The sequence below is a fragment of the Crinia signifera genome, chromosome 2 (assembly GCF_055691185.1).
Source record: "Crinia signifera chromosome 2, ASM5569118v1, whole genome shotgun sequence".
NCBI lineage: Eukaryota > Metazoa > Chordata > Amphibia > Anura > Myobatrachidae > Crinia > Crinia signifera.
In genome coordinates, this window is record NC_139218.1 from 241290679 (window position 1) to 241307479 (window position 16801).

Below are 16801 nucleotides of genomic sequence, written 5' to 3' on the forward strand. Positions count from 1 at the left end.
TGCAGTCACTTGTTGGGGTCCTGTAATTATTTTTATTTACTGATGGAGTCCCGGAGCAAAAAAGTTTGAGGACTCCAGGTCTAGACCTCTAAAATGTCTTCAGCAAAACAATGTCATATACCAGGGGTGGGGAACCTTTTTTGTGCCAAGGGCCGTTTGTATGGGGGAAAATCCTTCGGGGGCCATATGTAAAAATTTCTCTTACAAAAATTGTCCTGCTGCAGCCGTCCCACGCTACGGTGGTTGCCGCTGACTAGGACTGACAGTCTCCAGGTGCTGTTGATTAAGAGGAATCTTGCAAGAATTACTGACCTCTCGCAAGAATTCCCCTGTACTTGACTCCCGGCAAAGCTGCCAGGCGGGTGGGAGGGCCACTCAGACCAGCTATGGGGGCCGCATCCGGCCCCCGGGCCTGAGGTTCCCCACCACTGCCATATACAGTAGCTACATCGTTTTTCTTTGTGAGATAGAAAATGTCTACTGAAGAATCTTAGGTATACTATTAGTATGCAAACTGCTCGGTAAATGACGATTTTATGAGAAGTCCTTGTGTATTTTCATGCTTGAAATTGCAGTTATAAGTAGTCTGCCGTTTCATCTACTGCCATATTTTATAGGTAATAGAAAGTGACTGAACGCATTAAAAACAGAATGGTTTAAATGTGATTCCAATTTACCATAACAGCTGGCAATATAATTGCTTACGTACCAAGGTCCAATGATGTATAGTAGGTGGGAGTAAGGTTACCAGGTGTTTATTTGTTGTTGAAAAGGTACGACAAAGCAAAAAATTTTATAAAAATAATTATAATAAGGAGATCGATACTGTGAATGGATTCACAATTGTATAAACTCCAAAATTAAATGATATATTACATATATATTATAAGCATAAATTTATCTGTTTTTGTTAACCCATCTGTGACTTTTCTTATATGCTTTATCAACCTTGATTTACACATTGTGCAAAACGTGAAAGAGAATACATAATGACAGTATACACATAATTTTGTGATCCAGTAGACTAGGTTATGATCTGTATAAACAGACACACTAGGGTTAATTTTGTTTGGCGCTAATTAACCTGACAAAATGTTCTGGATGGAAACTGAAGCACGCAGAGGACACCAATGTAATTACATGGAGAACATACAGACCTCACACAGATCATTTACTGGTAGGATCCAAGAACATAGCACTGTGACGCAACAATGCTAACCACAACCCATCATGTCAGCTTTCCACATAAGCCATTTTGCCAAGATTTAAGTGTAAATTTCCATGTATTTTCCAGTCTGAGAAAACTAGGCTGGATAAAGGGCCTCATTCAGACCTGATCGCTCATCTCCAATTTTTTCAGATGACTGTGAGTAGTTATATAGATAGAAAATATCGTTATCCGATATCCTGTATCACATCCATACACAATATAATGATTTTCCCAGTCTGTGCAAAAGTGAGTCTAACCCTCCCACAACTCTTCGACTGAGAAAGGTGAATGGAGGCCATTGCAGCCGGCACACACCTTCCCTTATAATGCCTGGGCACGCCTGCATTTTTTCTAACATTCCCAGAAAATGGCAGGTATCCAGCCCCAAACTACTACCTCCTGCAATTAGATATTTTCGCTATTTTAGCTCACTGATGCAATGATTTGTATACTTGCACAGTCATTCAATAATTGAACAGATAGCGAATTTGCACATCAGCCATCAACGGAATCAGACATTAAGTAATTTATGCTAAAAATAACACCCTTAGCCACGGCCGTGTGTGTGTGTGGGGTGGGGGGGACACTGACAGGTCTTTGCCGGGGGAGGGGGATATCTGGGAACTGTGGGTGTTATACAGCCGGCCAGAAATCTGCACTGCTAGGGGAGGGGGAAAGCTGGGAGCTTTGGGTACTCAACAGCGGAGGTTGGCAGTCAGCAGCAAAGGTGAAAAAGGTTTTTTTTGGGGGGGTGGGGGCACCAAATTACTGCTTTGACCAGGGCACCGGGAATCCTAGTTTCGGCACTGCTTTAGCATCAAATAATTAATGCAGCCTAGCTTACATTTGTTAAGAACATGGCAGGAGCAGGACTCGGGAGTTCATTTCCTCACAGTGTAATGGATCAGATCAGAGTTTCTGATTCCAAGTGAGTATAAAGGTCATGTTAATATGATAGTTTTCTGACATTGAGCAAATTATTTATGCAGGGTTAATCCTTTATTGCTATTGTTACCTTCCTAGGTATAATGTGTACTATGTTATGTATATAAACGCATGTGGTATTTTTCTGATGGAGATTTGATTTGTGTTCATTTTACAATGATTATTCTCCTCTTGAGTGCTATATAAATGAGTGTATTAAAAATTAATTTAATTTTATTCTCTTGTGCATCATAAGTATAATGTGTGTTTGCCTTTCATAAGTATAATGTGCACTCTAATGAGTGCTAGGCAACCGGATAATGCTCATTAACTAGCATTGGACTGCTAAGATTCTGATTTCATGCACTTAAAGTAAACATGTAATAAGAAGACAGGCATGATGATCATCCCACTTTACTTCCATTAATTCGCAATATCTGAAGGAATGAATCAAAGCACATATAAAATAATTACATAGAATGTGTTACTCTATTTGTGCCAATTTATAGTGGATATGTCACGTTGGTATTTTAGTTTGCAAAGCCGTTAATACAGGTATTTTTAAAAGTATTCCTCAGAGTGCAACTGTTTGCTTCTTATACACAGTATTCATTTATTCTGGAAGGCTTCAGGGAGGTTGCCTTCTGGGAGAGTGCCGGGCCGCTTGCAATCTTTTATATATATACATATATATATATATATATATATATATATACTGTATATATATATATATATATATTTATATATTATACGTAGAAAGATGTACTGTCATGCGCTTCTGCCCCGGTTGGTCTAAAATGTCACCTGATGAAGTCCGGCCCGGAATAAAGGGACGTTAGCGACAAAACACATAGAGAAGCCTCTACCTCATCACATAGAACACCTCCTTTTTATTCATGTAAGCTTTGTTTTAATTTTATATTGTATGCACTTTATTAAAACTCCTCATTCAATTTTAATTGGAGTTTTTTCCTTTTATTACATACGGGGAATCCAGCAACAGGAGGAGAGCCGACAGCTGCCAGGGACCCGGCGGTAGCAGGAGAGAGCCTGCGTCGCAGTCCAGATGCAATCTCTCGGCATCCTTCGCAACGGGATTCCGGTGAAAGCCTCAGGCTCCGTCCGGCAGGTACTCTTCTGCTTCTCCTCCCTGCTCTCTCCCCCAGCTGATGTTTGCCTCTCCTTTAAGGACGGGCACCAACCTCGATCTATCCTGCATACTCCATTGTCCCTGTCGTCCTTCACAGCCGGGCTGCTGGCCATGTGCCGCTCATCCCCCACCACTACGACATTGTTGTATGTGGAGGACAGCAGCGCACATTTGACCACCAAAAGGGCTGTACCTGCACTATTTAAGCTTTGCTATTTGGAAACAAACATCCACCCTGATCTGTGCAAACCTATCCTCTATTCAGGGGGGCAGCCAGACCAGAGGGGACAGCAGTTTTTCATACCTTTCCTCCCAATAATTCCCCCTGCAAATAGAGCACACTCACCCACAATACCTATAAGAGCCCACCAAATAATTTTGATGGCAGCTGACAAATCGTGGGACTTGCATGATAATTGAGAAGGGTGACCTCTCTAAGATGGAAGGCTAATCCCCTACTTGTTGTTACAGGTAGATATAGTTGGGCAATAGCAGCTCTATTAGGGAAGAACAGGAGGTTTTTTCCTTTCATATCCCCCCAAATCCTGAATAAAATGTTTATTTTCCACAATACCTCAGAAGCCCACAGATTGACAGTGGAAGCCGGCAAGTCTTATTAAGGGTATTTGACTAAAGAAATAGGCAAGGGGACTTCCCTGTAATACATCAAATATCCTATTCTTGCCATAGGTATATAAAGTAGGAAAGAAAACACACACCCAGGACCAACAGGGATATTTCAACCTATACTTTATCTCTCTCCCATACTATCTATCTCCCACTCTCTCTTTTCTTCTCCTTTTTCTCTCTCTGGCCTCCTTTTTCTCTTTTTTCTTTTCCATCTTGAGGGTAGGAGGAAGAGCAACCCTTACTTTTTGATTTCAGAATTATTCAAGTTTTATATACCTGTACCTGCACCAAGATTCTTTAAAAATGGTTTTCATATAAATTATTTGATTATCCCCTGCTGCGGAACAAAACAATGGCATATTTTAAGAGCCATAGACATTCATTTATAACTGTCTCACTTGAACTAAATGTGGTTAACTGTAGATACCGCTTCATATAGGGTTAAAGTATAGTTTGTGCTTAATTATTGCTCTAATAAACACATCTAAATAATATATTTTCTTTGCCTCATTAAATTCAAACAACAGGCTGGAGTTTTATCTCTCATTAGACACAGTGTTTCTTCACAATAAACTCTGTGGTAGCCACTGTTTGATACATTTGTTATTCATACCTTGTGGAAAACTGATTTGTTGTTACATTCCTCTAGGCTGAACCAGACACCTTTCTCTCTTTAGCTAATAACTTAATATTCGCATAGAGATTGGAGGCAGAACCACATAGAACCCTATATTTGCGGCATACCAACGTAACAATTGCTTTTTATATATATTTAACTTTTGAGTGTTTAATATATATGTCTGTCTAGTACCTATTTTCAGGGGCGGATTTAGGGGTGAGGGCGCCTGTAGGCACAAAAATAATGGCCGCCCCCTTGCCTAATTGTATTATTTTTTTATTGATTAGTTATAAGCGCTCATTTGATGATTGCCAATTTCATAGAATAATAAAAAAGCCACCAACAATAACATTTTTAATTTTTATTATGTATACATATTTACTAAGTAGGAAAACTTACAGGGGCAGTATATGCCTGTCCTATCCATTTACACTCTATTCAAGATGGAACCTGGTGCAGTACAGTGGAAACATTTTGCAGTTACTGGTACATTTCAGGCTGATAGTACTATCACATGCATCCAAGTGCCGCCCCCAAACATGTGCCGCCCCTAGGCATGTGCCTCAAGTGCCTAATGGGAAATTCGGCACTGCCTATTTTAGCGATAATAATAAAAGTTAATTCTTAATACACTTCACTCTTATCCTAACACATCCCCCCCCTCTTATCCTAACACATCCCCATTCCCTTATGTTGTGATACTAGCATTGACTGCTGAATCAGGGACATTGACAGATTGAGTCTTTCGCGTTGCCCTACCTACCTCCATTTATATCTCATAAATTAGAAATTACGTTACATAATTTGCATATAAGAGTGCCCCAACAAATAATGGGGTCTAGTATTTTGTTGCATAATGTGTAGAAGTTGTATATGGTGTGGTGCACTACACTAAAGGGCATGCCCCCTTTTGAGTGGCCACACCCCTTATCCGGAGTGCACCTTCGGCGCACCCATAACTACATCCTTCACTTTTGTCGCCACGGTGGGCCTGTGTACTTTAAACGCCAGGACCTATTTTTAATCCCATTCCCGCCCTCTCTCTGCTCTCCTCTTTCTCTCCGCTCTCTTAGCATGTGCACTGGTACCACTAATCTTCCCCTTCCCCTCCTAAACCCTCTCCTATCATGGTGCCCCCCTGTCATTTTCTCCTGGATCCGCCCCTGGCCGGGCGTTGCGCCGGCACACCGAGGTAAACAGACTCTGCTCGTTCATTGCTGTTAATGGGGCGAGCGTCTCACATGCATATGCACCTCATTCACGCTGTGGTGCCCCAAGGCATTTGTCAAGAGCCACAACGATGACTGCAGCTCCATCTGTACTTATTTGTGATTTTTATTGTATAGGAACATCACTGGGACCCTGCTGTGTGTATATATATATATATATATATATATATATATATATATACACACACACGCTGTAATCCGGAAGAGGATTACAGTGCATGGAGGAGGAGGTCACAGGTCTGGGCAGCACAGCTTGGAGAGGGGCGGCGGGGGTCGGTGCGGGGCGTCAGTGGGTCGTAGTAGAGGCTTCTATGGGGCATCGCCAGCTTTTGCTGTTTCTGTTGTCATTATGATTTAAAAAGAGTAAACACAGTTGTTTGACAAAAAATGGCTTCACCCAACCACTAACCATGAGCGAAAGAAAAGTTTGTGAGAAAATCACAAATTCTGCTAGGGTATGTAAACTTATGAGCACAACTGTATAGGGCCTAATTCAGACCTGATTGCGCTGCCTGTAGTACACATCCGCGATGCCATACTGCAATTCAAGCCTGTTACATTTTTTAATTGTGGGAATGACAGGAAGCTGGTATTTGGGGGGTGGTAACCAGCCTTTTTCTGGGAGTGTCAGGGATTTCACTCTGGCGCAATTATTATAAAGCACATGCAGGAGAGAGCATGAGGTTCATGCTATTACTGGCAGGGATGTGGTTGTCAGGCACATGCAGGAGAGAGAGCAACAGGGACAGGAGGTACAGCAGGTAGGGCAGGCTCCGTCACTTGCAGGGTGTATTGGCAGGCACACGCAGGAGAGACAGCAAGGGGCTGGGTCAGGTTGTCACGTGTGAGGAGAAGGGACAGCAAGCACATGGGGGACAGACTGGCTTCTGGGGAGCGGCAGGCGCATGCAGGAAAGAGAGCAAAGGGGTACAGGTTGTCAAAAGGGGGGGCGGTAGCAGGCACAAGCAGGTGAGGCAGGCTGTCACTTTAGGGGGGGTATGAGCAAGGTAGGAGAAGTAGCATCATTAGATCCAGTGCAAACTTACACCCCCCCCCCCCCCCCCCCCCCCCCCCCCGAGCTGGTTACCTGCTCCTAGCTAGGTATGGGCTATTTGCTTTGGCATCGGCCACATTCTTGTCCCCACACACAAACATTGGGTGTTTGCGGTCACTATATCTCCCCATTCCACCTTAACCTGTAAGGTCCTGCCAAAAGCCAATCACCAGTAAGGGCCATTTAAATCCAGCTGACAGGCGCTAGCTCCTCCAACACTATATTAGGAATTGCCAGTGAACCACTGAACCCGTGCTGCTGAGTCCCATGTTGGGTGTGCGTCTGTCCCCCACCACCCGCCAGCTGCTACCTGATAGGGCGATGGATCAGAAGCAACAGTTCCTGTGCTGGGAGGCCCTGGAACTTCTACAGCGAGTGCTTGAGCGCCTGACACAGGCTACTTCTACTGCTGGGTTCCACACCTCAGGCTCCGCAGAACCAATACGAAGAAGGAGGCTCCAGGTGTGTGCAGGTATCCAGCAAGTGCCCGGCAAATAGAGCAAGGCAGCTTCAGCACCCTCTAGTGTGACGATCTATTCTGCTGACCCTCTCTGTATCTCGCCTCCTTCTGTAAAACAACCCATCGCTAACTTGGGACGCAGGGGGCCCCATAACAGTTGCATCCCCGGCTAACTGTATAGTTATGCTACTGTCTGTGCACTGATACCACATTCTGTGCACCGATACTACTTCTCTCCCATGTATAAATGTGTAGTTGTGCTAGCCCCTGTCTTGATCTTTATCTAGGCTAATGTGCTATAGGCTCTGGCAGAGATCGCTGGAGGGGGGATTTCTCACTCCCCATTTTCAACAAACACGAACGAGGTGTTCCCAGGGCCCGCTGCTCCCCCCTGCACCCAGTCACTGATTGCATCAAAAGCCTGCCAGCGCTCAGGCGCTCACCCTTCATTGCTGCCGAGGAGAGGAGGGCATCAGCCTCTGCAACCTTGCTGGCTAGCGCCTCCCCCCAGCTCCTCTGCCGTCACCGCATCCCGCACAGGGCCCGCCCACTCAAATAGCTGCAAGCCAAGGACGCCATCTCCGAGTCCTGCTGCGGTACTCGTCTGGCCCTATGAAGGATGTGGCAGCGCCGTCAGAGATGGGGAATGCAGCGCTCCCGTGCCCCACTGACTGCTCCTCCTGCTCCTGTCCTTGCCAGCGGACACAAATAAGACAGTGCCGCAAAGAGGTATCTGAGGGGGAAACTACATGTCTCGGGTCCCTGTACGCTTTACAGTATGTACATGTATGTGTCAGTGTGCACATACAACTTTTGTGTTTGTGTTTCAGTGTGCCCTTACAAATTATGTATGTGTGCACTAGTGTGCCCTTACAATGTATGTGTGTGCCCCTGGTCCCTATACAATATGTGTGTGTGTGTGTGTGTGTGTGCGTGTGTGTGTGTCAATGTGCCCCTGGTCCCTATACAATGTATGTATGTATCTTTCTTCAAAGGAAAATAAGTAATAAAACACGAGGACATACACTGAAATTGGAGGGAGGTAGGTTCAGGGGAAATGTTAGAAAGAATTACTTCACAGAAAGGATAGTGGATAAGTGGAATAGCCTCCCATCAGAGGTGGTAGAGGCAAATACAGTAGTACAATTTACACATGCTTGAGATAGGCATATGAATATCCTTACAAAGAAATAAGGATTAAAAAGGGTTGAGATTACCTGAAGGGTAAAAAAAGGGGCAGACTAGATGGGCCAAATGGTTCTTAGCTGCCGTCACATAACACATCTACCCCACAGTCAGCAACTAGTCATTCCCCATCTTGCATGTTCATTTGGAGATTGTGCTGTGTAAAGTCACACAAGATATGCTCTGTAAATCGCTATTTCTGCATTAGCCCCATAATGTCTTCAGTGGCAACCACAGTAAACAAGAATACTCACTGTATCATGAGTTGGTATATTGCCTGATATAACCGATCTATTATCTTCCTCATGTGATTGGGAGACAGGCTACTGTGGTGTGGTTCAGCAGGAGTGATGGGCTCTTGGCCTCGGTGAGCTGGCGCAGCACCTGAGGGAAACACAGCAACAGTATGATTAGTTTAATCAAACAATAGATTATCTGCTTGGATATTCACTATCCATTTGTTGTCAATTTTGCCTATAATTATGAGTTAAGTCGCAGTTCTGTAGTTCATTGTACTAATAGTAAGAAGTCTCTATTGAAGGTTATTGTTGGAGAATAGTTTAAAGCTAAATAGCTTTTTCATATGATGGGATTTTTGTTGGCATTTAGAAGATAAATTATAATCAGATACAGTATACAGTATGTGCCATTCTGGGAGAATGTCAGGCAGACACATACTTTTTTTTAGCTGCTTTTTACTTACATATTATGTGAGATTATGATGTATTTCTATGCACTGGACCTTGGTAAGTAAGCTTCAATTCTATCCTTATCGGTAAAATGAATAGTTTCCTGTTCTGTGTATCCGCTTTTCTCACATCTCCTACAGCTACTGTATAATCTGTTTTACCGTATCAGTCGTCTCTCTTCTGAAACTATCCTTCTTCCACAAACCAGAACCACATGAATAAATAAACAGTATATCCATAAGGGTGGCAATATTACACATTATTAGCTTCCATAATATATTCTTACCATTTTCACTAAGATGAATAGTTTATTTAATTCTATCATGATATACAGTATGTGTTTCATACTTTACTACTTTTTAAAAATCATTTAATGGATTGTGAAAGTAACATCTATAAGCGAGGACATGTACTACTACATCTGAGGGATGTGTCATAAAAATGACTTACATCCAAATGTAAATGAGCCACAAAGCAGTCAATAAGATCTACTTGTTGGTGCAAAGACACTGATGCTTTTCAGGGCTTGCTCATGTATTGTGTTTACAAGAAGTTCCATGTAGGTGGCCACAAAATAAACCTATAAATACATTTAGCCAGGGCTTAAAGTGATCCATAAGAGATTGTGGAATAATTTCCCTCTGCCACATAATTACCCACCTCCCCCCGCTCCTCTCCCCCTATTAGGAAGAGCCAGGGCCAGTGGTAGGGTTTTTTCGCACCCCCCTGCAAACTATAATGCTTTTCTGTCACAAATACTGTGCAGGCCCAAGGTGGAGGTTGTAGTAGTTCCGGTACTTGTTTAGTTTCATGGCGGCAGATATATCGCATTCGATCGCATGCGATTTCATCCGATTTTGTACCTGTTCATAACCCCACTATCCACTACACATGGAGTTGATTTTATATACTGTTTTTTTGTTTAGTTTCACGGCGGCAGATGCAATATTGCATGCGATTCGATTTTGCATCTGCCGACGTGAAACTAAAAAGTACCGTAGTTCCACCTTGCCATTAGAGGTGGTAGAACTCAGTTCCACCCTGTTTTCCCTCACTTTCACTCCCCTGCATTCAGTCATAATGATCCATATGCCTTATAAGTTATCAGAATCAGCTTTATTGGCCAGGTATACTTATAACCAATGAAAATAAATGGCACTGATGATTTTAATAGTGAAGTCGGATTCCCCCCCCCCCCCCATCCCCAAGAACATACGGTAACAGCTCAATAATAGAGGTAAGGTGCAATCAGTGAGATTTCTAGACTCTTTAGGGAGATTGCTACTATTTCAGGGAGTCTTCCTGACAATCAGGGAGAGTTGGCAAGTATGATGTGTATGTGCATGCTTGCGTCTGTCTGTGTGCTGAGCCCAGGCGCAGCCCTACACGACTAATTACAGCTTTCTCCGGAGCTGGACCCCCATGCAGGCAGAAGAGAAGAGGGAGAAGGTAGGCTCCGGGGTTTCTATATGGAGGCAATAAAGTGTGTTTGACATATTTGTGGTGATTGATGCATTTAAACATTACACTTTTGCATACCATTTTGACAGTTTTATTGGTAGGGGCCGCCACTACTTAATTGACCTGGGGTCCCCACAAACCTTATACTTGCTCTGGTGATTTTTGTAGTAGTGCATCCTATAAAACTTTCCCATGCCAATTCTGGGGGTTCATATTTGCCATTTGCCACAGAGTCATGGGTGGAAAGTAGATGGGGTAGTCTGAGGGGATTTTTTTATTACTTTTTTATGTCCGTTTGTGGGGACTCTAACTTGGGGTATTCATTGCTGCTTTAAAAGGGTTAGGCTGCTATAAGAGAGAGTTAGGGTTGGGGGGTAGGGGTGGGTAAGTATACTTACCTGATCCCTGTCAAGATTCTCTCCTTCAGGATGCCTTAGTAATTATTCTGACCGCTGGCATTCTGACTACAGGTCATCTGTATGTATACCATTAAAATAAACCTTCAAACAGAAGATAGGTAGCAGAATGGAAGAAAGACAACCCAGAAGGGCCGGCCATATTTGTCAATGTGTTCAGCACAGAAGAGAGCCAGCTCCACCTCCTCAGCACATAACACCATGATGTTGCAGAAAAGGTCAGAGACCTGGAAGCTGAGCCCCAGGCGTGTCTATGGATGTACCCAAGTGAAGGATCTACAGTATTTCTAACACCCTACAAGCATAGGTGTGGACACATTGAGTGTGAGGGGTGCACAGGCACCCCCTAATGAACACCTCCCTAGCAATACCTTTTACAAATGACTTTTGCTTTTTAGAACTGTATTCCATTACAAGAAGTGCCCATCAATCAATTATGTGTTTTGCATTGGTAATTGAACAAGACCATTATCATATCACTACATACCTGCATCACCCATATCACTACATACCTGCATCATCCATATATGTTTGTGACTTTATTTGCATGTACAGTTACACAGAGTAATTAGAAGATTAAAACTGAAATAGGCAGGAGATTATGGTGTGGCTGAGAGACGTTTTATAGTGCAGCGAGTGCCAATAGATGACGGTAGACACACCCAGTGGGAGGAGTTAGGCATGCACAATAGGTGGTGCTAGACCCACCCCGAAGAAAATGTGTTGTGCACACCTATGCCTACAAGTCAAATACAGGTGCAACTGTGCTAGAAATGGTGCCATACCCTTATGTCAGTAATACATACTTGCCAGGCACAGTTATACACTGCACCTCATGTCAGTAATACATACTTGCTATACAGCATATACTACACCTTATATCCTGGGACAGTTAGATTGTAAAAGCTTGTCCGTGAAAATTAATATCTCTGAAACATCACTGATTTTAGTATTCTCAATTTCCGAATAAAATCCAGAGGCAGCTTCTTACGTATCACTTTTTTTTCTTACTTTACTAAACCTGAGTTAATGGTAATATTTCAAATGAAGAAATAATACTATTATAACATTCGGTAAATATGACATTTGGGGGATTGTAACGCACCAGGACCCACAAGACAGAATGTATAACCTGTGTGGATGCTTCAGCTTAAAAAGCAAAATGTCCTTGGAAAATGTTTACAATTGTTAGCAACTATGTGTCAGTATGCTGCCTTCTCACAGCATGCTAATGCCCAGTCGGCTTTCCCAATGGCATTTACCTCGACAGAATAAATTGATATAAAAAAACATCAAACTCAGTGTATTATAATTAGTTTAGCTCATTGGCCCTTATTCTGATCGGTGCGGCTGGATCCGAATATGCGGCCAGGACCGTGCATCCGAAACCCGCCTTCCATACGGATCGCCAACTCCGTCAGTACGCGGTAAGAAGCTGTCCGAACGGACCGCATGTGAATTTCTCACGGAATACACCTCCTCCATCTCAGGGAACCTCCCCCATCATTCGATGGTCGCAGAATGCAGGACCGAGTGGTCCACCAGCTCCCGCAACCTCAGACCACACAGGCATTTCTCCGTGCAAAAGCAGGGATCTGGGCGGGCAGCTGACATCCGGCGATGTCATATGTCCGCCCCCTACACATGCGTCACGGCTGCATTACCATACTTACGCCCAGCGTTTGCATGGGAACGCCCATGAAACGCGGGGCGTATGCATATGGTAATGAGCCCAAATAGCCCTTCCTGCCCCTCTCCACCCCCTGTTCGGAGTGTTCACATTTCATGCGGAATTTGGCCGTACGCCCCGCTCGCACATGCGCAGAGACGCCTCTACACATGCGCAGACACAAAACATCGGCGGCCCGAACGCACGCGGATATTACCGCACCAACCAGAATAAGGGCCATTATTATAGATGGAATATAACTGGGAAATCAAGGAACAATGCAACAAAAAGTGTACTTGTGTTATTTTCTATTGCATTTATGCAGTGTGAAATTTATTATACTAAACTTATACTGAAAATGAATGCATTGTGCCAGCTAGGATACAGCATATGTGTGTGCAAACTGTTTGTGGCCTTCAACTGGGCTAATGACAAATTCATTCTTCTAACGAGGTATGTACAGATTTAGAATTTTCTATTAAAATCATTATGGTTTAAGGATTTTATAGTAAATGTAAGTTTTCAGGGTTATATTGTTTAACTGTATTTATATGTAAAGTGGATGTACAGAGCAACCAATGATGTAAACTAAACATTCCTCCCAACTGTCCCGATTTTAGCAGAACAATCCTACAGGATCCTTTCCAGCTGCTCCTCCCTCCCTACAGAACTTCTCCACCTTCCTCCAGTGCCCTTTTGCACCCCTGTAGCCAGCTCCAGCCCCCGCAGCTAGTTATTGTGGGATCACTTCCTCGTGGCGAACACGAATAGCCGCAAAAATAAATTCTAAAAAATGCAATAATATTAAATGAGCCCCTTTTTTTGGCCTTATACAATATTAGCTACATTCCACATAGTGCCCATTAAGCTATTTTTTAACATAAATATGTACATTTGTGGATAGATACAGTAGAGTGATCTATGTATCATCAAGTAGGTTGTGTGGTGGGTAAGTCCAGCTGCCCCTATAGGGGCGACATTCAGTGCCAAAATGAAATGATACCTTAGGCCACCAAATCTTAAAACATTGTGGAATCTCTGCTCATGTACAAAACTAGGGCTTTGTAAATCTTCAGCCACTAGGATTTAGTTTGCACATCTAATACCTAGAAAAATACAATATCCCAAAACTGAATTATACATCAAGTTTATATTATATACAGTCAGCTAATTATTGCATAAAAATATATTTAACCATATAAATGACTCCATGCATTAAGTACAATAACAGGTAGCGATACTTGTGAACAAATGTGAATTTGGTGCTCAACTCTTAGGTACTGATCTTTCAGACAGAAAAAAAGACCCGGGAATTTCCCTGCTCTTGCCGTGTCGACCCGGGTTTTTCTTCTGTCTGAAAGGGTCAACACGGGTCTAAAGTTCCGGGACTTCGACCCAGGTATTTACCTGGGTTTTTCCCGTGTCAGACACGTGTTTGCGGCTGTGTGAAAGGGTCCGACCCGTGTTTTTGTCCCGACTATTGAAAAATCATGCTGATGCATGGCTGTGCAGCATGGCGCTGCGTGATTGGCTGATCTTTTCAGGTTCCCTTATTGGCTGAGCGGGCGTGGCAGTGGCGTGCAGCGCAGCAGTAAATGGCCATGGCACATTGGAAAGATGAGGAGATCCGTGAGCTGCTCAATGTCAGAGGGGAGGAAGAAATCAGCAAAACACACAGAGCACTCATGACCTCCAGGTTCTGCAACTTGTCAGCCATGTTTAATGCAATGCAGTGAGCAGACACCACCCACTTTTCATGATCTCATCTCTGTGTGCCTTTAAAACTGTCCTTTTCTTATGACACACAGAGTTTTGCATGAAAAATCCGGCTTCTGTGTGAAAGGGGTCGACACGGGAAATACCCGGGTTTTTGCTCCTGTGTGAAAGGGGGTCAGCCCCTTGCTGCCTAGTTCTAGCTGGGTTTTTGTATCCGGGAAATACCTGGGTTTTTGGGATTTTTCTGTCTGAAAGGGGTATTACTGTACTCTACTGCCTGACAATATGGATTTCAGTTACTTGCAGAGCTGTAATAATGTATTTGCTACATGGCTACACCTCCCATGATTAGGCCAAGCAAAAGTATAAGGGCCTGTCTCACCTCTTTGGTGGTCTCTTGTTAAATGCATGTACAAATATGAATAATACAGGATTTGCTACTGAAAATGTTAAACTGAAAAAGAATGTTAAGTTGCTTACACACGGGGCAATTTCAGGACATTTTCTAAGCGATCTAATGAGAAAATGCCCCTACATTGTTCCGACTGTGCAGCGCTGTGTTCTGAGCGATCTTGCTGAGGGATCTGAGTGATCTACATTGCTCAGATTGCTCAGTAGTGTCACCCCAGGTGAAGGCATTACCAGGGCCGGTGCAAGCCCCCCGCCCGCCCCAGGCAAAAAAAACCCGCGCCGCCCGCCCGCCGGCTGCTCACGATACTGCGGCGGCGCGGGGGGGGGACACGACGATACTGCGGTGGGCGACACCCCCCCCCGGAGCGCAGGTGGTGCCGCACAGAAATCCCCCCAGCGGGGAGCGGGCGGCGCGGGGGGAGCAGCGTTGTTTCATGCCACGGACGGGATGGGAGCGGGCGGCGCGGGGGGAGCAGCATTGTTTCATGCCACGGGCGGGAGAGGAGAGGAGAGGGGAGCGGGCGGCGCAAGGGGAGCAGCATTGTTTCATGCCACGGACGGGATAGGAGAGGGGTCAGGGAGGAGGAAGGATGAAGAATCACAGACTTACCTGCTCCCGGGTACCTCTCTATGGTACCTCGGCGGCTCACTACCGCCCTCCAGCGGCCGGTGCCCTAGGCAAATGCCTAGTTCTGCCTAGTGGTGGCGCCGGCCCTGGGCATTACATGTTACGAGGGATATCCCATTACTCACGATGGCTGATAACAGATAACAGGCCCCCACAGGGCTATCTAATTAACCTCAATAAGGTATCTGGCAGGCAAAAACACAACCACAATAAACACCCCTGTTTATTAATATATACCCGATTTCAGTGAACCTGTGTGTTTTCAGCCATAAATGGGTCTTTTATTGGCCGGTTCAATAGGATAGCGTGATATAAGACATTGGCAAAAAAATTATGATTTACCAGGGACAATAGGATATTCCCCTATATTAGTGATGGCTAACCTTGACACTACAGCTGTTTTTGAACTATACATCCCAGCATGCCCGGCATCAGTTTTAGCATGGCCTGCACCTTTTACTAAATGCAAGCCTTATTTAACAACAATGAATGAAACATCAAAAAGCCGGTATATGATGTATTAAGTAAAGTACATGACAGGCAACATGTTTTACGCTAACGTGATTATAAAAAAAAAAAAGCACATTGGCATTAAACAATGACAGAGACATGTGTGACTTCGGTAGACCTTATCTAATAAATGCTATCATCTCATTATACGTTACACAGTCTTTATTTGCAGACACCCACCAGATACCAGTGTAGTGCTTTAGATGAATGTTGCTCAGCTAACAATTATAGCACAGCTAATTACCTGGTGTCATCTTATATTCATATGGTAATTAAAACAGCAAATACAGAAAGCCAATAAATCACTTATGATGTAAATCGAAAAAAACCATTAAACTGTGCTGTGTTTTGCCCAACCATAAACAAATAGCCGTATTGTCTATGATATAAATAATACGGTGACACCAGTAATTTTGCAAGACATATTGTTATTTTACTAGTCAGAATAACGCAGGCTGAGATTTAAGAAGAATGCATACATTTCAATCAGCAGCATATCAAGCTCTGAGTCAGCAAGATGCTGGTAATTAGAGCAGAAATAAATACGAAGACATAAGTTGTTGTTGGATAAACTCACTTGTTCAATATTGATTGCAAGAGCTGGATGCTTCACATTCATTTACACAACTATAAAATATATTATGCTACCACAAATGACCATGAGCCCCAAAGTATCTTCATCGTTGGCAACTATCAATGGTGATCACACCAATGGCTGTCCTTTGAGCTACCAGGAGAATTGCTAGGCTTCATGCTTAGGAGTGTTGCTGGGTACAACCCATTAACCTACCTACCTCGGTGACCAGAGCCATATTATCCTTAAGACAGAGTAGGCAGAAG

At 43.7% G+C, this 16801-nt stretch overlaps 1 protein-coding gene across 6 annotated transcripts in view; it reads right to left on the minus strand.

Annotated features, from left to right (window-relative positions):
• The window catches only part of LOC146060654 (uncharacterized), a 483494-nt gene that overhangs the window by 118374 nt on the left and 348319 nt on the right, over nt 1-16801 (minus strand). For all 6 annotated transcript variants that reach the window (XM_083174095.1, XM_083174093.1, XM_083174092.1 and 3 more), the window contains one exon: nt 8716-8845. In XM_083174095.1, the coding sequence (XP_083030221.1) occupies nt 8716-8845 (130 nt within the window). The remainder of the gene's footprint in view (nt 1-8715; nt 8846-16801) is intronic.